Below are 24,797 nucleotides of genomic sequence, written 5' to 3'. Positions count from 1 at the left end.
TCTCACATCCTAATCTCCATAAACGTCCTCCAATATTTTACTCGAAACTCTCTTCCATTCCTTCAGATAAAGCACCATTTCAACTTTCACCTGGGTTGCCCGAAGTTGCTTTTACCCCTCCACCAGGTTTCCTTCCTAATCTAGTCCTCTCATCACTAATTTCACACCTTCCCCAGGGCTCCACCGCTGTTACTTTATACTTCATACTTATCCCTCAAGCACTATAGTTCTACCATTCTCCTTATAACCTGCAGCCTCCCATCAGGGTATGTTTTGTCTGTGAACCTTTAGGGAAGACCCAACAACTCAGTGAAAACTTTGTCCAAGCCAAGAGGGGTACTTTGCAACACAGCTCCCTACTCTCATTCTTGTCCATTCTGTTCCCTTTAGTCAGCTGATTTCTAACATTTCATTTCTTTTTTCTTCCCAGACTGTTAACATTCTACTCCCAATCATCTCAATAGCCTGAAATGTTGATTTTATCATTTGTCTACTTTCGGGAGAGCTCTGAAGGGATCAATGCAACTGAATCTGAATAGGGGGGAGAGGGTGTAAATGAAGCTCAACTGGTTTATGGTCTCAACTTAATGACACAAGTCCTTGCAAAGAAATCATGTCTTATAAATCCATGTCTAGCACAGATCTATACAGGTTTCCCCAGCTATCTGAAAGTAGAGTGTACCTATGAAACCTTTCATAAGCTGAAATGGCGTAAACTATCCCGCTTTCCAAAAGTTCTCATTAGTACCTTTTTTTTAAAAAAAATTGATTTCAAAGAGGAAGAGAGGGGGAGAAACATCAATGATGAGAATCATTGATCAGCTGCCTCCTGCACGCCACCTACTGGGGACCAAATCACATCGAAGGGCCATTATTACCTATTTTCACTAACCAAAAGAAACTGAAGAGAATTTTTGCTTTGACGAAAAGTCATCACATATTAACGTGGGCCTTTGTAAAAGGAAAGTAGTGTATAACAGGAACTTTTGGAAATGTTTTCTACCTTAACTCCCTAACAAAACAAGGAGAAAAAAATCTGAAAGTTTCTAAAAATAAAAAGGCCTGCTAGTCACTAAAATTCCAGTAGATGGCACAATCCCCTGTTTACCACTGCATGCTTGAAGGACATAGGAGCAAACTTTCTGGAATTCACCAGCAGAGGAAAGGAAAAAAGAGGTGAGCAGAGAACAAAAATTTTCTACCCACCTATTCAGAGAAAGATATCCCTACATTTGTCCCCAAAAGAGTAGTTATCTACCAAGAGCTAACATAACTGTAGTGTAGTAAAAAGAACATGTGGCTCTAGCTGGTTTGGCTCAATGGATAGAGCTGTCGGCCTGTAGACTGAAGGCTCCCGAGTTCGATTCCGGTCAAGGTCACATGCCTGAGTTGCAGGCTCAGTCTCCAGTAGGGGGCATGCAGGAGGCAGCCAATCAATGATTCTCTCTCATCATTGATGTTTCTCTCTCTCTCTCTCCTTTCCTCTCTGAAATCAATAATATATTTAAAATAAATAAAAATAAAAGCAAGGGAATAACTTGCCTCACAAAATAGAGACCTATTAAAAAAATTAATCAGATCATGAAATAGCACACCTAATAAATGACAACACAGTGGCTAACAATGAAATTCTTTTTCATCATTTTGGAGAAAACAAGCAGGGGAAAAGCCACACACATTAATAATCCATGATGCCAAGTTTTTGAAGAGTGAAAATTTCCCAGCTAGGAGGGATGGCTCTCTCAGTTTCTGTTTTATCAGTAGGAATTAAAAGCACCTGCTCCTTCAACAAGTCTTTTTTTTTTTTTTAAATACATATATTTTATTGATTTTTCACAGAGAGTAAGGGAGAGGGATAGAGAGTTAGAAACATCGATGAGAGAAACATCAATCAGCTGCCTCCTGCACACCCCCTACTGGGGATGTGCCCGCAACCAAGGAACATGCCCTTGACCGGAATCGAACCTGGGACCCTTCAGTCTGCAGGCCGACACTCTAGCCACTGAGCCAAACCGGTTAGGGCTCAACAAGTCTTATACTCAAAAAGAACAGATCCAAGTCTGAGAGAATAACCATTTCAACTGTAAAAGGCTGACGCCTCCAAACACAGTCACTGTTTTCTGCCGACCATCTTCATCTCAGTGGTGACATGGCCAATGCCCAGGAAGCCTGTGGCAGGGATCCCAGGGTGAAGCAGCAGCAGATGTCTATGAACACTGTGTGGTGACAGTGGCTCACAGCCTCCAGACTCAGAGCTCCGCATGGTGGGCTTCTGCCTTCAACAACTCACTGGGTTTCATGAAGATGCCTTCCATGGCTTTCCAGTAGTTGTTCGGGCTTGGCTGAGCCATGCCATGCACCTCTTTTTGCCCACTGATGGGCCGACCATATTGTTCTCCAGTGACAGACAGCAGAACCTCGGTGGAAGAATGCTTGAACCGCACCTCACCATCCCTCACCCAGTAGGGCCCATTACAGAGCACTGTCCAGTCATCCAGATAATCACCTTCACCTTCTTCACCAAAAGCACTCACTTCCTAGAAGACACAGATGGTAGCAACGTTAGCATGGCTGGTACATAGACTTGTAAAAGGGGAGGTAGGCAATGGGAAGAAAAATAAGGCTACCCAAAAGTGAAAAATGAGAGGCTTTCCAGGGTTGTTTAGAAGTAAATAATTTAAACTGTGGAAAAAAGATGATATAAAGGACACAAAAGCAGTTGCCATAAGATTATGATCCAAACACTAATTTTGCAAGTAACTCTTTATTTGCCTTATATTTTATATTTATAGTCTTAAAATACTTTATAGCTCTTGTTATTTGACTTGAAATATTCCTGCCTTATCCCCTTAACTAGATTTTAAATGACCTGGTGAGAAACAATTCCTCTTCTATAAAATGATAACAATATCACCTTACAGAATAATTATTAAGAATTAAACAAAATAAGAAATATTAATTGAGCAAATTATAGCATATTCTATCTTCCTCTCCTCTTCTAATCCCATTCCCATTAGGGCCAAATATTCAGAGTTTTTATCACAATAAAAAAGTTAAATTAATTCAGAAATATATAATTTAAATATACACTAATAGCTATATAATGTAAAACGATAAAAAGCAGTCAGACTAAGACTAAAGCAAAGGGAACTGCACAAAATGAACAATTCTACTACTATGTATGTATACTAGGAGTGAATGAGTAGGTGAATGGATGACAGTGGAGCCAGATATCTCACTGTTAGAGTGTGACTTTACAAACAAAGGGAGGAGACTAGAATCTATGCAGTAATGGATTAGAATTGGAGACATGATTAAGAACTCATGTCTAACTTAATATACTAGTACATACATATAAACACCCATAAGTCCATACTGATAAAAACAAAAGATTAAATAGAGACAAATCTCCCATACAGAAGAATTCCAAATAAATCATGTGGCTGAAGGAGGGGAAGCACAGGTGCTCTTTCCCCTCCCCCTCATCCTTCCCCCAGGCATGTTACCTTTCCCCTTCTCTCTCCTAAGCTGCAAGGGCCCTTCTTTTGCCTCTGAAACTTGTTTCCTCAGCCCATTTCTTCCACAGCTCACTTCTTCTACCTCTGTGACTTTCTAAATAAGCTTTCTCTTACAGTTTGAAAAAAAAAGGGAGAGCATAAGAGCATAACTTCCCATTCTTAAGTGTGGGCTATGCAAGACTTCTTTCTAGAGTACAGTATGGACAGGAGGGAAAGGAGTAATTTTACAGGAGAAACCTGACAAACACTAATTCAGCCAGGTAATCAGTATCAACAGTCATAAATCATGTAGATAGTATATATCCTTATTATGATGTGATGAAAATGGCACTTTACCTCTGTGTTCTTTCTCCAAAACTTTATAAATCCAGTCTAATCATAAGAAAAACATCAAATTCCTATAAAGGAGCACCCTATAATATACCTAGCCAGCACTCCTCAAAGCTGTCAAAGTAATCAAAAACAAAAAGAATCTGAGAACTGTCACAGCCAAGAGGAGCTTAAGGAGATGTGACAACTAAATGTATTGTGATGTCCTGGAGGGGATCCTGGAACAGAGAAAGGATAGCAGTAAAAACTAAGGAGATTGGAATAAACTATGGACTTTGGTTGATAACAATGTAACAATATTATCAATTAACTGTAGCAAATCTATCATACTAATAGAGAAAACTATGTACAGAGTACAGAGTGAGAGTGGGAAGCAGTCATTAAAGGGTCCCACAACCCCCAAAAGCTCACGGCTTAAAAAAATGGCATAATACCTAATTCATTTTCTTAACGTGGTCAGTCAGCATCATTACAATAATAATAATTTTTATTGCAAGTTTGGAAACCAATAGGGTGCTTTATTGTAGGATTTATCAAGATAACTTTACAATATGCTAACATATACCTATTCTGTCTTTCCTCCTCATTCGGTCTAGATGGAAAGTCTCCATTTTGACCAGGAAACAATTTCTTTCACATGTATGAGACAAAGCCAGTTCTCCAGGTTTGCACAAAAAAGAACATCTGCCCGGATGGTGTGCTCAGTGGTTTAGCATCAACCCATGAACCAGGATTCTGGTCATGGTTTGATTTCTGGTCAGGGCACATGCCCAGGTTGCGGGCTCTATCCCCAGTAGGTGACGTGCAGGAGGCAGCTGATCAATGATTCTCTATTATCACTGATGTTTCTATCCCTCTCTCCCTCTCCCTTCCTCTCTCTGAAATCAACCAAAAAACATTTATTTTTAAAAAGAGAGAACATCTACACCTGGAAAAGAAAGGACTAAGAACGAAGATATCAAACGACTCAACTGAGTAAAGCACAAAACAGCAATGACCCACAGGGTGCCACCTCACCTGGTTTCCAGAGAGAGGTGAGGTGAAGTGGTGACTATGGAGGTTTCGGCCAGTGTTGACATGTGTCAGCCGAATGGGCTGGCCACATTTGATGGGTGTTCCCCTCTCACAAACTGTGGAGGTCTTCCCCCGTATCCTCCAGTAACTATTGCTGTCATCCACAGAAGTTACACCTGTCACTGACTGCTGCCCACTACCTGCAATCAAAAAAAAAAAAAAAAAGAGGTAAGTTCAACTGGAGCCCTCTACCACATGGCCTCCGACAAAGCTTTATTTTCTGTCAAATTCCCCCAAATAGGCCACTTGCATATAAACAACAGGGATATTCTCTTCCCTCGGCCTCATTCACTACACAATTCTTGAAAGGCACGCCATATCTCCCGGATACTCTTGCCTATTCCTCCTCCTTTTGCCTTCAGTCCCTTGGCCCTGCCTGACCACAGCCTTTTAATGACACTTCCCTTTTACCACTTAACACATTATGTTTTTTGTTTTGTTTTGTTTTGCAACCTTTTTTTTTTAAAGTATATTTCTTTATTGATTTCAGAGAAAAAGGAAGGAGAGAGAGATAGAAACATCAATGATGAGAGAGAATCATTGATTGGCTGCCTCCCGCACGCCCCCCACTGGGGACCGAACCCGAAACTCAGGCATGTGCCCTTGGCCGGAATCAAACCTGGGACCCTTCAGTCCGAAGGCTAGTTCTCTATCCACTGAGCCAAGCCGGCTAGGGCGACACATTATGTTTTGTCCCACAGATATCTGGGTGAATGTTTGTAGCTACTGAACTACCAGCTTCTCTCTATTGCTTCTTCCACTCAGCTCATGGTTTTTTAATAACTTTTTTTAACAAGCACACAAAGAAACCCTTCCTCCTTATTTCTAGTTATTGCTTTACAATTCTCTTGGTCTTTACTGCCATGTTTCACTAAATCATGATCTCTACTTCCTCTCCCATCCTTAAACCTTGGGATTACCCAAAGTTCTAACCCTGGCCCTATCCATTCTTACATACTTGTTGGGGGTCAGGACAAAAGCATTTATAAGTGCTTCAACAACTTTTTCAAGTGATTCAAATTGACATCAAATTGAGAACCACAGTTCATCCTGGGCAATCTCATTTACTCTACCCACATTTTTAAACACCACCTCTACAATGATGTTGAAGAGATGCTACTCAACTTATGACAGGGTTAGTCCTGATAAACCCAACACAAGTTGAAAATATCGTAAGTCAAAATGCATTTAATACCTAACATACCAAACATCCGAGTTTACCCTCAATGGTTTCTACTGAATTAAAATTGCTTTCACACCATGGTAATGTAAAAATGTTTTAAGGCGGGAACCATCTGTACTTAACTGGGTATCTCAGGCTCAGCACAATCTCTATTCTGAGCTCTAGACTGATCCTGGTTCTCAAATATGGCTACACTTCAGGAGCATCCAGAGAGCTTTTTAAACTTGGATTCCTGTTGGCAGGACTCTGATTTAGTAGATCCAAAGTAGCAAACTAGATCAAATTTAAAAGTAATAAAATGGCCCTGGTCGGTGTTGCTAAATGGTTAGAGCGTTGGCTCACAGACCGAAGGGTCTCCAGTTCAATTCCTGGTCAAGGGTATGTACCTGAGTTGTGGGTTAGATCCCTGGCCCCGGTCAGGAAGCAACCAGTCTCAATATGTCTCTTTCACATCAATGTTTCTCTCTCTCTCTGCCCCCCTTCCCTTCCACTCTCTTAAAAAAAAAAAAAAAGGGAAAATATCCTCGAGTGAGGATTAAAAACAACTAAGTAATAAAGCAGACACAGCAGGTGTTCACTGAATGGTTGCTAGGATTATTAAGACATCCCAACAATGACAACTCAGTTCCTTTCCAAGTCTAACTGGTCAAGCAGGTTTTGAGAATCATGAAATAACTCCTTCCTCTCTTAGCTAACAGCATCATCAATCATCCAAGATAGAAACCTAACAGTCATCTCAAATGGCTCTCTTCTCACTAGTTTACTAATGTTTTCTCTTTTTGTCTGTTTTTGTTTTCTTATAACTTGCTGACTGAGCACCGTATCTCCTGTATCGAGAACAATAATAGGCACACAATAGGAGCTCATTAATCTATGCCGAATGAAACCACAAATAATTGCTGAAATATAAATGAACACAAACTAAGCATTTTAATTTCATATGATAAAAAACTCTCAAAACAGTTTCCTCTCCAATTCCAGTGAGTGCTTTAGTTTAAAGTCTTTACAAGGGTAAAGTTTGAATAAAAAGAGACCAAAGAAAAAGAGTTGAAGAGCAATTATTACTATGCAAAAGAGCTAGAACAGAGGGTCATGGTCAAAGAGTGAGCTCTTGGAGTTCAAAACTTCAGAGATACAGAACTTAGTGTAATTTTTCTACATTTTTGTCTCTCCCACAATTGACTAGTGCCGGCCTGGCGTAGTTGAAAGCAGGCTTTGAATCTAGACAGATCTGGATCGAACTCTGTCTCTGTCTTTCATTAGCTGCAAGGCTTTGAGCATGCCATTTATTTCTGGGTCTGTTTCCTCATCTGTAAAATGAGGATAACAATAATCCCTACCTTGTAGGAATGTTATAAATCTAAAAGAGTATGTATGTAATGTATGTACCTGGCACATAGCTCACCAGAATGAAACTGGTATTACCATTAAGATGCCTTAGAACAGTGGTCGGCAAACCGCGGCTCACAAGCCACATTCGGCTCTTTGGTCCCTTGAGTGTGGCTCTTCCACAAAATAACATGTGTGCGCATGCACGTACAGTGCGATTAAAGAAGTACCCTAATTAAGTTAATAACAATGTACCTACCTATATAGTTTAAGTTTAAAAAATTTTGCTCTCAAAAGAAATTTCAATCGTTGTACCGTTGATATTTGGCTCTGTTGACAAATGAGTTTGCTGACCACTGCCTTAGAACAATGAGGTATCACTTCACACCTGTCAGAATGGCTACCATCAATAAATCAAACAACAAGTGCTGGTGAGGATGTAGAGAAAAGGGATTGCTAATGCACTGTTGGTAGGAATGCAAATTGGTGCAGCCTCTACAGAAAACAGTATGGAGTTTCCTCAAAAAAATTAAAAATGGAACTGCCTTTGATTCAACAATCCCACTTCTGGGTACATATCCTAAGAATCCCAAAACACCAATCAGAAAGAATCTATGCACCACCTATGTTCATAGCAGCATTAGTTACAATAGCCAAGATCTGCAAACAGCACAAGTGCCTGTTAGTAGATGAGTGGATAAAAAAGCTGTGGTGCCTAGTTGGTGTGGCTCAGCGGTTGAGTGTGGACCCATGAAGTTCAATTCCCAGTCAGGGCACATGCCGGAGTTGCGGGCTCGATCCCCCAGTAGGAGGCATGCAGGAGGCAGCTGATCAATATATATCCTATCTAATAAAAGAGTAATATGCAAATTAACCATCACCCACAACGTCATGCCCACCAGCCAATCAGAAGCAAGTATGCAGATTAAACCAACCAAGATGGCTGTGCCCACAGAGAGCAGGAGGGATGCTTGGGTTTCCCCGGTGATGGAGGAAGCCAAGCTTTCCGCACACCCTGGCCGGCCCAGGCCTCCACTCAATGCTACAAAGTTTCAATTATAGAAGGTAGATAAATTCCAACAGAAATGGCGACAGCCACGGAGCTGGAAGAGCAGGAGGCTAGGGTTTCCCCCGGCGATGGAGGAAGCCAAGCTTCTGCAGCCCTGGCTGGCCTAGGCCTCCACTCCAGGCTACAAAGTTTCAATTATAGAAGATACATAAATTCCAACAGAAATGGCTGCTGCCACGGAGCGAGCAGAAGGCTTGGCTCCGCTCCAGGCTACAAAGTTTCAATTGTAGAAGATAAATAAATTCCAGATACCAGGGCCACCACTTGGGTCGCCAGGGTGTGTGGTTGGCCTGCAAACCACCACAGGCCCCTCGCCCAGGCCACCCCACACCTCAAGGGAACCCCCACCCTGATCCGGGACACCCTTCAGGGCAAACCAGCTGGCCCCCACCCATGTACCAGGCCTCTATCCTATCTAATAAAAGAGTAATATGCAAATTGACCATCACTCCAACACACAAGATGGCTGCTCCCATGTGGTCAAAGATCCTGCCCCCATGTAGACACAAGATGGCCACCACAAGATGGCCAGCAGGGGAGGGCAGTTGGGAGGGACCAGGCCTGCAAGGGAGAGCAGTTGGGGGCGATCAAGCCTGAAGGGGAGGGCAGTTAGGGGTGACCGGGCCAGCAGAGGAGGGAAGTTGGGGGCAAACAGGCTGGCAGGGGAGCAGTTAGACATCAATCAGGCTGGCATGGGAGTGGTTAGGGGGTGATCAGGCTGGCAGGCAGAAGTGGTTAGGGGCAATTAGGAAGGCAGGAAGGCGAGCAGTTGGGAGCCAGCAGTCCTGGATTGTGAGAGGGATGTCCGACTGCCCGTTAGGCCCAATTCCAGTGAGATCGGGCCTAAAAGGGCATTCAGACATCCCTTGAGGGGTCCCAGATTGGAGAGGGTGCAGGCTGGGCTGAGGGACCCCCCCCCATGCACGAATTTCGTGCACTGGGCCTCTAGTATATATATATATATATATATATATATATATATACATACATATATATATATGTGTGTGTGTGTGTGTGTGTGTGTGTATGTATATATATATCTGTAGTGGATAGAGCTTCAGCCTGGGACTAAAGGGTCCCAGGTTTAATTCCGGTCAAGGGCATGTACCTTGGTTTCGGGCACATCCCCAGTGGGGGTGTGCAGGAGGCAGCTGATCAATGTTTCTCTCTCATAGATGTTGCTAACTCTCTATCCCTCTCTCTTCCTCTCTGTAAGAAAATCAAAAATTATATATTTTTTAAATTATTCAAAGAGCATATGACCAGGTTGGGGGCTCAATCCCCAGTAGGGGGTGTGCAGAAGGCAACCAATCAATGATTCCCTCTCATCATTGATGTTTCTCTCTCTCTCTCTCCCCCCTTTCTCTCTGAAATCAATAAAAATATATTTAAAAAATATATGTATACATATATGTATACACATGCTTTTCTTAAGATGTGGTACATTTACACAATGGAATATTATACAGCTATAAAAAAGAAGGAATTCTTACCCTTTGCGGACAGCATGGGTGGACCTGGAGATTACTATGCTAAGCAAAATAAGCCAGTCAGAGAAAGATAAATACCAGATGACCTCACTAATGTGGAACCTAACTGACCAACAAAATAGAACCAGAGGCGTGGATACAAGGAACAGACTGACAAATGTCAGAAGAGAGGGGGATGCGGGGACTGGATAAAGAAAAGTAAAGGGATTAGCTAAAGGACATATAGGCATAGCCCATGGACAGTGTGGGGATGGGGCTGGGTGGAGGTGGGCAAAGGAGGGAAAAATGGGGGGCATCTACAAGTGTCAACAACAAAAGTTTTGAATAAAAAATAAAATAAAAAGATGCCTTGGACAACTCAATTCTCCCTGCCTCTAGGCCTCAAGAACCTCCCAGGGCTCCCCTAACCTTCCCAGACCACACCCCTAAGACTTTCTCCAGGCCCCGCCCCCTCCGGAGCCTACCAAGCCTTCCTAGCCCACCCGAACCCGGGGGACAGTACCTGACCCATAGCGCACGTCGTGTGAGTGTAGTCGCACGTTGTGGCGCGTATTGAGTAGCTTTACCACAGAACCGCAGGTAACGACAGCCAGATTGGACGCTCCTACAGCGCTCCACAAGCCCCCGAACAACAGCAGCGAAACCACAGCCATGCTAGCTGTGCCACAGACTCCCTAACCCCAAGAAGTAACTTGGCCCCTCCCCGGAACCGGAAGTTACAAGCGGAACCATAGAGAGGAGGAAATGAAGAAGTCCTGGTTTGGTCTTTATGGTTCCTTTGGCCAGAGCGGCCCGAGGAACCGGCTAGGCCTGGTTGCTTCCAGTCGGCCCGTTCAGTGCTGAAAGCTGCCTTTCTGAACCGGGACAAACCCCGAGGAGCCGGGTGGGAGAAAAAGAGCAAGAAATGGCCCGCCCACTCCCAGTGACAGGGAGCAGGAAGTGACGTAGCACGTTGACGCAGCAGCGGCGGCGGTGGCGGCCGAGGGTCCGGGCGGTGGGTCCCCACTATCTTTTCCCAGTCTCGGTTTGACGACTCCATTTTCCTCGGTGGGGGGCTTGGCGCGACGGAGAAGCGGCGGACTTCAGGTAGGTGAAGTTCCGACTGGAAAGCGTGCTCCTCGAATGGGGCAGGTGGGGAACCAGGCTCTTAGGGCCTGGTCCCGTAAGGAAAGAGGTATTGGGGAGTCGTATGCAGGAAGAACGGGGCCCCCCGGCCCTCCCAGCTCCATGAGGGAGGAGGAGGAGGAAAGCGGGGTAGTTGCTCAGAGTCTCAAGGCTTTTCCACCCCTGTGCCACCCAGAACCCGTGAATTGGGCTGCTTGTGGGATCAACAGGCTTCCTCGGATCCCGTGCTTGTGTCGAAGCTTCTGAAAACTGGGCCACGCGCAAGGATTGGAAATGGAGTGGATCTGGGGCTTCTGAGTCAGGATCAGTTGGTTGAATTGTTTGTTCTGAGGATGTGATAACTGTGGACCATTAGGCCTAGAGAGTAATGCCAAATTCCATCTCTTTCCGTAGTGCTGAATAGTAGAGTTAGAATTTGTTGTAAATGGCTACCTACATCCACAAACGCCTACCACAAACATCAGAATGGGCTATTAAGTTAAAACTTTATTTTCGTGCCCTAGCTGGTTTGGCTCAGTGGATAGAGCGTTGGCATTCCGGTCAAGGGCACATGCCCGGGTTGTGGTTGACCCCCAGAGTGGGGCATGCAGGAGTCAGCCGATCGATGATTCTCTCTCATCATTGATATTTCTCTCTCTCTCTCTCTCTCTCTCTCTCTCTCTCTCTCTCTCTCCCTCCCTCTCTCTCCCTTCCTCTCTGAAATCAATAAAAATGCATTTTTTTTTAATTAAAAAAAAAACTTTATTTTCTTGCAGTTTCTGCCTTTCTCTCCAGGCACTTCCTTGAATTAGCTGAAGTAGTTCATTTCCTTTGGTTGTTGCAAGAACTGATACTTAATTTTCTTTAAGGGGAGGCCTAAGGTCTCTGAAAATATGTCCATGGAAATTCACTGTAATATCAGAAATAATAAGGGAGTAGTAAGTTACACCACTGCTATTAATAGACATGGAGAGTATAAACAAATTTGGATTTGATTAATTTCTTGGGGGGGGGGGGGTTAGTTCCACTGTTTATCTGAAAGTTACCAGTTTTTTAAGTCTTCATTATATTGATTACAAAAGTAGGATTGCTTCCCCATCAGCTCTGAATTTAGAACCCTTTTCCATAACTTGTGTCTCTTCAGCCGATACAAGCCCATTCTTATTCAGTTGGTTCACCTGGCTGCTAGATTCTAATAGCATAGAATTATTCCTCCCTAAGTTTAAACCTCATCAAGAGATTAATCACATCAGGAACTGGTACAGACTAGTGAGGCTCAGTAACATTTTATAGTTCTTCCTCAGTAGACATTGACAAGTAAAGAAGCCTACCCAATGTTGTGGAAGCATATGGTCTGTGGAGGTAAATAAATTTGCTCTTGCTCCCATGTTCTTGGTCTCAGTAATGGCATCATAGTCAGAATCCTGGGTGAATGGTCCTTAGATTTTTCCTCTCTGTTATTCCCAATAAAATCAGGTACCAAATCCTACGTCTCTATAAAAACCTGTTCTCATCAACATACAAATTATGTTCTTTCTGGTATTCCTCTTATCCACCTCCGACTACTATCCTACTTTTTTATTTCCCTTTATAACCATATTTCTTCCTGTGTCAACTTTCTCGGCTTTTATTCAGTTTTCACCCTATTCCAATCTGGTTTCTCTTGTGACCACTCCGTTGAAATTGCTTTTATCAAGGTCACAGTAAATATCCCAAACCTAACATGACAAAAGAAGATTTTGGTTTTCCTGTCATTCCAAACCTGGTCTTCCCTATATTCCCTATATCACTAAAGTAGTATGGTCATCCACATGGTTACCAAAGCCAGAACTCTTGAGAATCATCGTGGATCCTTCTCCCTTACTACCCCATCCCCAAGTCTTTTAGTAAATCCTGTCACTTCTATCTCCAAAATAGGTTTCATGTTTGCCTTCTATTCTTTATCTTCACTGCTAACACCCTGTTCCCAGCCACCATCATCTTTTGCCTGGACTACCACAAGAATATCCTCAGTTTTCCTTGTTTCCACTCAGATCCCCTTACGATCTGTTTTCCATTTTGCAGGGTCAAGTCAGATCATATCATTTCCCTGTTTAAAATGTTCTAGTGACTTTCCACGCCTTCATAGCCCCACTTGAGGAAGCCCCTCCCTCTCACATTTTGCGGCCTTCGCCATTCTCTGGTCACACTGGCCTTAGGACATTGCTTACCATATGCCAAGTTCTTCCCTCTCTTTTCTACCAGGAGCCTCTTCCCCTGACTTTGCATATCACATCCTACCCATTCTTGAATCCACCTGGACAAAGACCCGGGAAATCACCTTTGCATCCTGCCCAGAGGAAAACCACGCGTTGCAACTTAATTTCCACATTTCAATAGGGTTATAATTGCTCTTTGGACACAAATACTGGCCCATAGAATTGGAAACTAATATTCCTACTCTATAAAGTTTTAGTCAGAGTAAGTGGATGCTGCATAGACATGCTCCCAGGAGAAAACTGGAATTACAACTGAATAACAGAAAAACTTCCTGAATAATCAACGGAAAACTCTCAGGAGAGAACCCTGATACCAGAGGACCGGAAGTGGAGACCACATAGAGACTGGTAGGAGGGGGCGAGGTGCGAAAGGGCTGGCCCAGCGCCCACTGATAGCCAGTGAAGTCCTGGAGAGAGATCTCAGCTGTGGGGGGTTGCCACTGAGAACTCTGGGATCTAATCTCCAAGCTAGGCCCCCCAGCAGAGAGCACCAAAACTAAGGAGGGTACCCACATAAAAGCTGTGAAAAGCAGTGGGGTGCTGTCTGCCAGAGAGTAACAGCTAAAAATTCAGGCACCCTCTTAAAGGACAACCAATCAATGTTTCTCTCATATCAGTATTTCTTCCCTCTCTCCCCTCCACCCTTCCTTTCTCCCTCTCCCTCTCCCCCTCCCCCTTCCTCTCTCTCTAGAATCAATAAACAAAAATACAGAAAGTCTTATAGTTTCAACTCCACACCAGACTTCTAGGGCTATTCCCAGACCACTAGGCCCTTTCAAACCTAAGCCTTTGCTCGTGTTGCCTTTTTCCAGGCTATATTAACTCCTCTCAACTCAGGCTTCACCTTTTCTGAGGCATTTCCTGACCTCCCTCTTCATATTACTCTCATAATCTTGGTATGTAACTATCATATAACATGTATTATGTTTTGTCATAACTTTATTTATAAATGTTTTGAGATAGGTTGTGACCTCCAGAGTAAAAAGCATATTTTACTCCTTTTTATATATCCAAATCCCAGCACAGAGTTTGACCCTAAAAATAAAAAGATAAATGCTAATTGAAGCTGCCACTGGAGGGAATTAACAGGCATCTCTTTTTCTCTGGTCTCCTTTTAATTGCCTCCTACATCATCTTGTTCAAAGGGAGGGACTGCTGAGGGCCTCCCCTGTGGCAATCTGATCCCAGCTCCATTCCTCTTCCAGAGAATGTCATGGTAACCGCCAGCCTCTCCCTTTGAGCCCCATCTTATACTGCAGCTGTGCTTCTGTCTGAAGAAACCTCCCTTCACCACCCCACTCCCCTTGTAGACCTGTTTCAGTAGCAAATTTAACTTACAGTCTGAATATGGGGAAAATTCAAGGGCATAAGAATTAAATACAAACTATATCAGGCTCATCTAAGGTATCTTATAGTAACAATAGTCATATACTGACATGTAGCGTTTTATTCTGGAATAGTTGCCATTTCAGCCTGCAGTGCTGCTGCAGCACCCTCTGCACATCTAGTTCCTGCAAGTTGCAGCAAGTCAGGGTTGTGTCTGGCACACATCTTTTAACTGGAAGTCTTGGCAGTGAGCTAGATTGGAGGCATTCCCCAGCTATAGCACAATGTGTACTTGATTGCTAACGTAGGGAATGAGAGGAAAGCTGCATGCAGTGCACAGTACCAGCTACCCACCCCCCCACACCTCCCCCACCCCCTACCCCCACCCCCGGGACAGAAGAAAGCTGTTGTTTGCATCAGGTAGGCTATCTTTCTCTCTGTTGAGTAGGCTGTAGGGCATCTGGTCTGCAGTAGCTAGCATTTAATGTGAAGATGTTGGTGCTTTTCAAGATTGAATTTGATAGCCTAATTAAAGCATACTATGGTAGGGGCTGCTGTACCCAAATCTTATTTTATTTTAAAGGGCTCAGTTCAGGGCTGAGGGGAAGCAGTGTCAAAATTAAAGTTAGAGCACCAGATTTAAGTGGCAGAAGTTTTAGATACTTTTGGCAGTAGTCCTCTCTCCCTCTGTATGACCTTAAGTCAAGTTGTATGGCCTTAAGAAGACAGATTTAAGAGGGAAAAGATCATTGATCCTAAACCCAAGGTTTCCTAGACCTCGCAGGGCCTATACAATAGTCTAGTATAGTGGCTCTCAAACTTTTTGATATTGGGACCTCTTTATATGCCTCAAAATAACTTAAGACTTCAAAGACATTCTGTCTTAATGTCTGCTTTAATAGAATATAGCTGAATTTCTCATATCTGTTTCTGCATTCAGTCTGTTGTGATATTTCATTTAACCTCTGGAAAACACTGTTCACTCATGAGAGAAAGGAGGGGCTGGTCTCTGGACTACACTGAGAACTACTGGTACAGTAGAAACAACTGGGACTTTGCAGTCAGACAGATCTTAACTCAGATCTCAGCTTACAGTTGTTAGTTGTGTTGCCTTGAACAAGTGACTTCATCTATCTCAGTCTGTTTCCTCTGTTGAATGAAGAGAGAAGTGTGCTGTAACTAATAGGACAGTTTAGAGGTTAATAGGTATTTGTTAAGTGTCTGGAACTTGGTAGGTGTGTGGTAAACATTATTTCTTGGAGCTTCTTTTTTTTTAATTGCTTAAAGTACTCCAGTAAGGTCTTTATTAGTTTTGGTTGGGTTTTGTGTGGGTGTTATGGGTTTATTTGTTTGTTTGTTTGTTTGTTTTGCAATTCTCTTCCTGTGCCTACTCTATTCAAATGTCATAATACATAAAATTATTTTGTGGTCCTTATTTGCTTTCCTCTCTCTCTCCTACTAGAAGTAAACTTCTTGAGAACAAACGATCTTGTTTCTCTTCAAAGCCCCAGCTCCTAGCAGACCGTATGTACATGGTAGGCATTCAATAAAGTTTGAAAAGAATGGCATCTTAAACCAGCCTAAAATGAACCTAAGACTGTATCACTGTCCCTCCCTTCCCACCAGAATTCAGTACCTTTAGTTTTGTTTCCTACTGCTTAGTTAATTGGTTATGGTATCAGTTGATATCAGTAAGGGTAATTTTCTGGAGAACTAGAGCCACAGAACGTAAAGCTCCTGCTAGAGCTTAAATCACTTCAGGTAGACCTTAGCCACCCTCCTATTGTCTTCTCTCCCTTCCCACTGCCAACTTTCACTGGGAAGATGGCAACAGTATGATAAAGGAAGTACTATTTAATGGATATTTAGCAGTTCATGGTTTGTGCAGAGCACAAAGAAGGATACAACTTAATCTGACACAGAATTACAAAGTATCTTCTGATGCCTCTCCTGTTGCCATTTATGTTTTCATGATTTTGAATAGCCCTTCAATTGGAGATGGTCTCTGACTTAGCTTACAGTCTAAGTGGGGAAAATAGACATTTACAGCAGCCAGCTTCAGGATTCCAGAATGGAATCTTGATGTTATGATTTCTGTGATATGTGCTGTTTTTTAAAGCCCTACACAATGCCCAGGAAGCTCCATGTTGTGGTTCTGGCATTCTCCGCTCCCATTTTCAGGCTTCAGATGAGTCTGAAATCAGGGAAGTAGGAGACAAAGTTGGGAGTGGTTGTTACAAAATTACAGAATGCTAAGGAAAATTCGCCAGTGATTCAAATTCAGACTTACTTAACATTTATTGAAACAGTAAACTAGGTTCTTTCCCTTATCTCATGTAACATCCTCAACTACCCTGCTGTTGACATTTTCCAGATGGAGAAATTGATATTCACATATATTCAGTCATTTGCATAGGTTTATATACCTAGACCAGGATTTTGTCTCTACCCTTAAGCTTAGCAATCTTTGCATTTAACTGTCACCTTTATTTGGTAAGCCCTATAAGTCTCTTCAAAATGTTGTTGTTGTTTTACTGGGAGGAGAAGGTAAATGATAAAAATAGAATTATGATTCTAATGTTTCTAAAAAAATCCTCTTCCCCAAATGCTCCCAACCAGTGACCAACAAGTGGGCGCAAGTTCGTGAAATGTTTAAATTGTTGAAAAGTATTTTTCTTTTGCCTCTGCCAATAGCCAGATATAATGTATCTAAAAGTGCCTGTCACCCTAGCTGGTTTAGCTCAGTGGATAGAGCATTGACCTGCGGACTAAAGGGTCCCGGGTTCAATTCCAGGTCAAGGGCACATTCCCTGATTGCGGGCTCGATCTCCAGTGGGGGGTGTGCAGGAGGAAGCCAATCAATGATTCTCATGGTTGATGTTTCTCTCTCCCTCTCTCTCTCTCTCTCTCTCTCTCTCTCTCTCTCCCCTCTTCCTTCTTCTCTGAAATCAATTAAAATATAAATAAATAAACAAACAAACAAATGTGCCTGTCATTAAGATGGCACTATTTTTCAAACTTTTCTTTTTAAAAAAATATATTTTTATTGATTTCTGAGAGGAAAGGAGAGGGAGAGAGAGAGAAAAAAAAACTTCAATGATGAGAGAGAATCATTGATAGGCTGCCTCCTGTGCACCCACACTGGAGATTGAACCTGCACCCCAGGCATGTGCCCTGACTAGGAATCGAACTGTGACCTCCTGGTTCATAGATCGATGCTCAACCACTGAGCTGCGCTGGCCAGGCTTTTTCAGACTTCTTGATGAGCCAGTCACATAATCTCAGTACTATCATATCCCTACCTATATGATTGTTTCTACACTAATTTCTTTCCTCGTCTGCTCATTCCTGCCCCCAGATGGTGAGATAAAACTATTTGGGGAACCAAAATGATATGTGTAGACAGAAGTCTAGTATAATCACTGTTTTAAAGGTGCACATGAGAGGAGCAACCATGGGAGGAATGGAAAATAGAGATGGCCCTGGCTGGTTTTGCTCAGTGGATAGTATGTCGGCCTGTGGATTGAAAAGTCCCTGGTTCGATTCCAGTCAAGGGTACGTGCCTGGGTTTCAGGCTCGATCCCCAATAGAGGCCATGCAAGAGATTGCCGATTAATGATTCTCTCTCATCATTGATGTTTCTATCACTCTCTCCCTCTCCCTTCTTCTCTGAAATAAATAATATATATTTTTTCTTTTTTTAATATAATTTATTGATTTTTTTACAGAGAGGAAGGGAGAGAGATAGAGAGTCAGAAACATCTATGAGAGAGAAACATCAATCAGCTGCCTCCCTAACCCTAACACCCCCCCCCCCCCCCCCCCGCCACTGGGGATGTGCCTGCAACCAAAGGTACATGCCCTTGACCAGAATTGAACCTGGGACCTTTCAGTCCACACGCCGACGCTCTATCCACTGAGCCAAACCGGTTTCAGCTAAAAATATATTTTTTTAGAAAAAGAAAGAAAATAGAGGAGATGGAGTCATCTGATTCTTACTCTTTCTTCCCCAGGTACAATTGATTGAGTTGGCAAAGCAGTGGCATGTGGCTAAAAGCCTGTTTGTGGAAAGGGCCCTCTGTGAAATTACATGTCTCATTCTTTCATCACCATCTCCCTTTCTTCTCTAGTCTTCTTCAGGCAGACTGTGAGAAGCTGCAGCAATGTCTGATTTTGTAGAAAGTGAGGCTGAGGAGTCCGAAGAAGAGTACAACGATGAAGGCGAGGTGGTGCCCCGAGTCACCAAGAAATTTGTGGAAGAAGAGGATGACGGTGAGGAGTCCCCAGCCTCAAGCTTCTTCCCACTATTGCTAAGCTTTGGATAGTTGGATTCTTGCTGATGAGAGGTTCAGGCTAAGCACAGAAGTTATCACACATGAAGTACCAGCTTGAGAATTTTCAGTCATTCATAGAAAATATTTACTGAGTATCTGCTATATGCCAGGCCTTGTTCCTAGAAGTAAGAATACAAAATAAAGACCTACCTATCATAGAGTTTACATTATGGGAAGAGAACAGACAGTAAGTAAATACATATGTAATGTAATGTTACCCTCTTTTAGACTTCAAATAATGTTGGTATTTATGCACTCAGTTTCCTATTTCTCTCTACAAATCCAGTCACTAGGGTTATCATCAGAGTAGAACCATGAGATGGCTTTAAAGGCGGAAAGGGAAATATAAGTTTCATCAAGAGAATTATGGATGAAAGAAGGAATATAGCTCTTATAAACTAAGAGGAAAGCAAAGGTTATTGGTGGCCGTAAAACCTCTAGTAAAGAACCAAAGTAATTAGGAAGATCATCTTGCCTAAAGACAGGTGATGAATATAGAGGAGAGAGTCCTTTCCAGGTGCTTCTGTTCTAAGTCAGTGGTCATATTTTTGCATCTTTAGATGAGGCAGAAGAGTTAGTATGGCACCCAGGTTGTTAGTTTCAGAGCAAATGGGGAATCACAGTTCAACAGGTGGCCCTGCCCCACCCCCAGCGTGTTTCCCAAGCTCCGTACCTCAAACGTGCATGTTTTCCAGATGAAGAGGAGGAGGAGGAGAACCCAGATGATCAGGATGAGCAAGGCAACCTGAAAGGCTTTATCAATGACGATGAAGATGAAGGGGAGGAGGATGAGGGTAGCGACTCTGGTGATTCAGAAGATGATGTTGGTCACAAAAAGAGAAAACGCAGTGAGTAGCAGTCTCTCCTCAAGTGAAGTGAGGCTGGGGTGGAAGCTGCAGTGAAGAAGGGGGCCCCACTGTCACCATGGTAACACTTTGTTTTCTCCAGCATCTTTTGATGACCGCCTGGAAGATGACGATTTTGATCTCATTGAGGAGAATTTGGGTGTCAAAGTCAAAAGAGGAGTAAGTGTCATTCTTTGTTTCTCCCCCTGGGGGTGAAGGAAAAAGCCCTTTAAATCCAATGACTCCTGGGGAAGGAGACACATTCAGAATAGTTTGAGGAACATCAGAGAAGAGAAAGTTGCTCACTATTGTTATGCTGTGCTGGGGCCTAGATTTATATTCGAGATTTGGGTGTCTGTCAGAAAAAGGCTTGTCAGCATTTCAAGGGTAGGCTTTAGGGCTGAAAATACCACTTACTGTATTCTCTCCCATCTCCCTTGGTCAGCATAGCTGGTGGGGAAATGCGAGTGAGACTGGAGAGCAGGCATCCTTATGCAGGTCCCTCAGACCTTGATGACGCAGGCTTTCCCACCCTTAGCAAAAATACCGCCGTGTCAAAAAAATGTCAGATGATGAGGATGACGACGAGGAGGAATATGGCAAGGAAGAACATGAAAAAGAGGCCATTGCAGAGGAAATCTTCCAGGATGGCGAAGGGGAAGAAGGGCAGGAGGCCGTAGAGGCCCCCATGGCTCCTGCAGAGGAGGAAGAGGAAGATGATGAAGAGTCAGGTATGTGGCATCAGGCAGGGAAGCCAATGTTAGGGTGAGTGTTGGGATTTCCTAGCCCCTAGGAACAGGATGGGAAACCAGATACAGGCCCCCAGCATTAGACACAAAAAAGTTCCTTTTTAGGAGCCTCCCTACTCTTCTTGCTGGCCACTCATAGTAGAAACTAAAGACACCTAGTCCTGGCTCCTCTTCTGCCTCTGAGCACTAACCCCTCCCTTTCCTGCCCAGACATTGATGACTTCATTGTGGATGATGATGGACAGCCTCTGAAGAAACCTAAGTGGAGAAAAAAGCTTCCTGGATACACAGATGCGTGAGTAGGGTCTGTTACAAGGTGGTGATAATGGCATCTGAGTGAACCCAGTCAAGAAAGAGGTCAGCCCTAGCCAGTTTGGCTCAGTGGATAGGGCATCGGCCTACAGACTGAAGAGTTGCGGGTTCCATTCTAGTCAAGGGCCTGTACCTCAGTTGCGGACTCAATACCTTGTCCCAGTCTGGGCTCTTTTGGGAGGCAACCAATCAATGTTTCTCTCTGTTTCTCTCCCTCCCTTCCACTCTCTCTAAAACAAAACAAACAAAGCAAACAATGGAAAAAGTATTTTTGGGTGAGGATTAACAGATCCACTGAACTGGATATGAACCCATTTACCCTGTTGCTGTTTGATCCCTGTCACTAGCATTTGTCAAAGATGGGCTTTTTATCCTTAGTAAATCATAACCCTAGAAATATCCCCCAGCTAAGCCTTTATTCCACAGTGAATATGCTTTTTTATTGATTTTAGAGACAGAGAAAGAGAGGAAGGGAGAGGGATAGAGATAGGAACATCAACGAGAGAGAAACATCATGGATCGGCTGCCTCCTGCATGCCACCTACTGGGAATTAAGCCCACAACCCGGGTATGTGCCCTGACCAGGAATGAAACCATTACCTCCTGATTCCTAGGTCGAAGCTCGACCACTGAGCCACACAGTCCAGGCTGAATATGCTTCTTTATTTGCCTTTCTCTTAACCTTCTTAGTTGCCTTGGAGCAAGTAAAGGATCAGTGCAGGTGCTGCATTTCTCTCCTCTCACCAGAACCTGGGCCAATGGCCTTTTGCTGTCACCCACAGGGCCCTGCAAGAAGCCCAAGAGATTTTTGGTGTGGACTTTGACTATGACGAATTTGAGAAATATAATGAGTATGATGAAGAACTGGAGGAAGAGTATGAGTATGAGGATGATGAAGCCGAGGGTGAGATCCGAGTGCGTCCCAAGAAGACCACCAAGAAACGTGTGAGCCGCAGGAGCATCTTTGAGATGTATGAGCCCAGCGAGCTGGAAAGCAGTCACCTCACAGATCAGGACAACGAAATCCGAGCCACCGACCTGCCCGAGAGGTTCCAGGTAAGAAACAACGAGCCTCTGTCCTGCTGATCTTTCATCACCTTCCCTGAGCATCTTTGCTGCAAGAGTTGTAGCAGAGAAACAACCTAACAACAACCTGATAGCAAATGGTATCTAAGAAGTCAGCTTTGAACTTCATCTGACTAAGAGGTATAGGGAGCCCAGCTCTTGTAGGAGGGAAGATAGACTCTAGTGGTACTTGTGGTTCTTGAAATGGCACTCTGTCTTTAGCAAAATATGAAGTGCCTGCCTACTTCTTGCCAGGGTGACACTCTTCCAGGTATTGGAAATGTGTGCCTGCGGAGCACACTTTTGACCAGAGTGGTGTAAGTTTTTCCTATGTGGGATATAAGGAAAAGTCAGTCTCACTCTGTTGTCTTATTCCTTGCAGCTCCGCTCTATCCCAGTCAAAGTGGCTGAAGATGATGAACTGGAAGAAGAGGCTGACTGGATCTACAGGAATGCTTTTGCCACACCAACTATTTCTCTGCAGGTATCCCCCAAAAAACATCCTTATGTTTGACATGAACCAGAAATTGAGCTGCTCCTCTGCCCCAAATATCTACATACCTAGTTCAGAACTGTGTGTGTGTGTGTGTGTGTGTGTGTGTGTGTGTGTGTCTCCACACGTGGTTGTATGAGAGATTTTTCTAGATTTCATCTGACAGGATCATCCTGTGACATGAAGCAGTTTCAGGTGTGATGAGACAAAACAGGTAATAGTATTGTTGCTGTTTCTTTTTTCTTCCAACTGTAGGAAAGCTGTGATTACCTGGACAGAGGGCAGCCAGCCAGCAGCTTTAGTCGAAAAGGGCCCAGTACAATTCAGAAGATTAAAGAGGCCCTGGGCTTCATGCGAAATCAGCATTTTGAGGTAGCACCTCAAGTTCTAGTGGCCCATTTCCAGTGGTTAGAAATTCATCTAGAGGATGAGGGTAAAGATAACCCCCTTTTCCTATCCTCAGCAGTGGTCCCTAGACTCAAAAAGTGTGAGGACTAAAGGAGACCCTAGTGATCAAGAGAACAATGCTACCCTCTCTGCAGTATTTTCTTCCCCTGTGGCTGGAGAGCATGCATCCTGGATGGGCTTGTGAGGGAGGCCACACTTCCAAACTGATGAATATCCTGGGGCTGTCTACCCCATTGGCAGGGGGATCTGAACCGATCTTTCTCCTCTGATTGACTATAGTCTCCTTGCCACCCTAGGTGCCTTTTATTGCTTTCTACCGGAAGGAGTACGTGGAGCCTGAGTTGCACATCAATGACCTGTGGAGGGTGTGGCAGTGGGATGAAAAGGTAATATTGATCCATGCCCCCCAAGGGGCTGAGGGCTGGATTGGGCACTGCTACCACCGGGGCCCAACCTCTCTCAGCAGCCCAAACCCCCACCAGGCCTGTCAAGTTTCCCAGGGTCTCCTGGTAAGGAACAGAACAGCCTTGGGACTCCAAGGCTGAACACCAGCCCTTACTGCTGCCCTATCCTATCCTAGTGGACCCAGCTGAGAATCCGCAAAGAGAACCTAACACGGCTGTTTGAGAAGATGCAGGCTTATCAGTACGAGCAAATCTCTGCTGATCCTGACAAACCTCTAGCTGATGGCATCCGGGCTCTGGACACCACCGACATGGAGAGGTAACGTATGCAGGGTTTATTGCACAACAGGGAACCCTTAGATCAGTGGTCGGCAAACTCATTAGTCAACAGAGCCAAATATCAACAGTACAACGATTGAAATTTCTTTTGAGAGCCAAATTTTTTAAACTTAAACGTCTTCTAACGCCACGTCTTCAAAATAGACTCGCCCAGGCCGTGGTATTTTGTGGAAGAGCCACACTCAAGGGGCCAAAGAGCCGCATGTGACTCGCAAGCCGCAGTTTGCCGACCACGGCCTTAGATCAAAGGCAGGCCCCCTGGGGAAAGAGTAACGTTGCAAAATTATCAGTACATGTATATAAAGTTACATGGGAAACCAAATTATAACCAGAAAGTAGCTTGTGAGCCTGGAATCAGAAGGGGTGTGAGAGGGGACTAGATTATTTTAGTGGCCAGCATCGTGAAACTGGGGAGGAGAGACAAGGACTGTCTTAAGGACTCTGAACTTTGCTAGAGACGTGCTGCCTTGTCTTCCTCTCTCTTTTTTTCACTTCCAGGAGCCACCAACCACCATTTGTTTGACATATTCTTCCTTTAAGATACATTGGTTATGCCCTGGCCAGGTGGCTTAGTTGGTTAGAGCATAGTCCTGTGTACCTAAAAGTTGCTGGTTTAATTCCCTGCCAGAACACATACCTGGGTTAAGGGTTCCATCCCCCGTCAGAGCGCAAAATGGGGGCAGCCAATTGATGTTTCTCTCTCTTTCTCCCTTTCTCTTTTTATAAAGTCAAAAAAATTCTTGAATGAGGATTTTTTTAAAACACATACATTGGCCTGGCTGGTGTGGCTCAGTGGTTGAGCGTTGACCTATGAAACAGGAGGTTGGGGTTCTATTCCCACTCAGGACACATGCCCAAATTGCCAGCTCAATCCCCGATGTGGGGCGTGCAGGAGGCAGATGATCAGTGAATCTCATCATTGATATTTCTCCCTCCCCCTCTCCCTTCCTCTCTGAAATCAATAAGAGAAAGAAAAATTTTAAAAAAACCAGCCGAAACCAGTTTGGCTCAGTGGATAGAGCGTCGGTCTGCGGGCTGAGGGGTCCCAGGTTCGATTCCGGTCAGGGGCATGTACATTGGTTGCGGGCACATCCCCGGTGGGGGGTGTGCAGGAGGCAGCTGGTCGATGTGTCTCTCTCATCGATGTTTCTAGCTCTCTATCCCTCT

At 43.9% G+C, this 24,797-nt stretch overlaps 2 protein-coding genes across 3 annotated transcripts in view; one reads left to right on the top strand and one right to left on the bottom strand.

Moving 5' to 3' along the window:
- Positions 1 to 1,531: 1,531 nt before the first annotated feature.
- On the bottom strand, positions 1,532 to 10,685 carry SDF2 (stromal cell derived factor 2). Its single transcript, XM_008147814.3, has 3 exons — positions 10,496 to 10,685; positions 4,866 to 5,062; positions 1,532 to 2,537 (listed from the first exon to the last, which is right to left on the bottom strand). The coding sequence occupies exons 1-3, from the start codon at positions 10,644 to 10,646 to the stop codon at positions 2,250 to 2,252; spliced, it is 636 nt and encodes a 211-aa protein (XP_008146036.1). The 5' UTR covers positions 10,647 to 10,685; the 3' UTR covers positions 1,532 to 2,249.
- Positions 10,686 to 10,822: 137 nt separating this feature from the next.
- The window catches only part of SUPT6H (SPT6 homolog, histone chaperone and transcription elongation factor), a 33,421-nt gene continuing 19,446 nt past the window's right edge, over positions 10,823 to 24,797 (top strand). Inside the window, exons 1-12 of one of the 2 annotated variants that reach the window (XM_054708969.1) lie at positions 10,823 to 11,079; positions 16,144 to 16,216; positions 18,812 to 18,953; positions 19,711 to 19,863; positions 19,964 to 20,040; positions 20,399 to 20,591; positions 20,820 to 20,904; positions 21,704 to 21,977; positions 22,369 to 22,470; positions 22,735 to 22,851; positions 23,184 to 23,273; positions 23,468 to 23,610. In XM_054708969.1, the coding sequence (XP_054564944.1) occupies positions 18,845 to 18,953; positions 19,711 to 19,863; positions 19,964 to 20,040; positions 20,399 to 20,591; positions 20,820 to 20,904; positions 21,704 to 21,977; positions 22,369 to 22,470; positions 22,735 to 22,851; positions 23,184 to 23,273; positions 23,468 to 23,610 (1,343 nt within the window). In that variant the 5' untranslated portion in view covers positions 10,823 to 11,079; positions 16,144 to 16,216; positions 18,812 to 18,844. The remainder of the gene's footprint in view (positions 11,080 to 16,143; positions 16,217 to 18,811; positions 18,954 to 19,710; positions 19,864 to 19,963; positions 20,041 to 20,398; positions 20,592 to 20,819; positions 20,905 to 21,703; positions 21,978 to 22,368; positions 22,471 to 22,734; positions 22,852 to 23,183; positions 23,274 to 23,467; positions 23,611 to 24,797) is intronic. The other variant, XM_028154895.2, reaches the window with a different exon arrangement.

The sequence above is a fragment of the Eptesicus fuscus genome, chromosome 20 (genome assembly GCF_027574615.1).
Source record: "Eptesicus fuscus isolate TK198812 chromosome 20, DD_ASM_mEF_20220401, whole genome shotgun sequence".
Lineage (NCBI taxonomy): Eukaryota > Metazoa > Chordata > Mammalia > Chiroptera > Vespertilionidae > Eptesicus > Eptesicus fuscus.
This window is presented reverse-complemented; position numbering and strand designations above follow the sequence as displayed.

Excerpts from the sequence above, each read along its gene's own strand:
- SDF2 (XM_008147814.3), bottom strand. The coding sequence starts at position 10,646 with ATGGCTGTGGTTTCGCTGCTGTTGTTCGGGGGCTTGTGGAGCGCTGTA. Across the intron at positions 5,063-10,495 it reads CGACGTGCGCTATGGGTCAG|GTAGTGGGCAGCAGTCAGTG; the intron begins GTACTGTCCCCC and ends TTTTGATTGCAG. Across the intron at positions 2,538-4,865 it reads CACCTCTCTCTGGAAACCAG|GAAGTGAGTGCTTTTGGTGA; the intron begins GTGAGGTGGCAC and ends TGTGTCTTCTAG.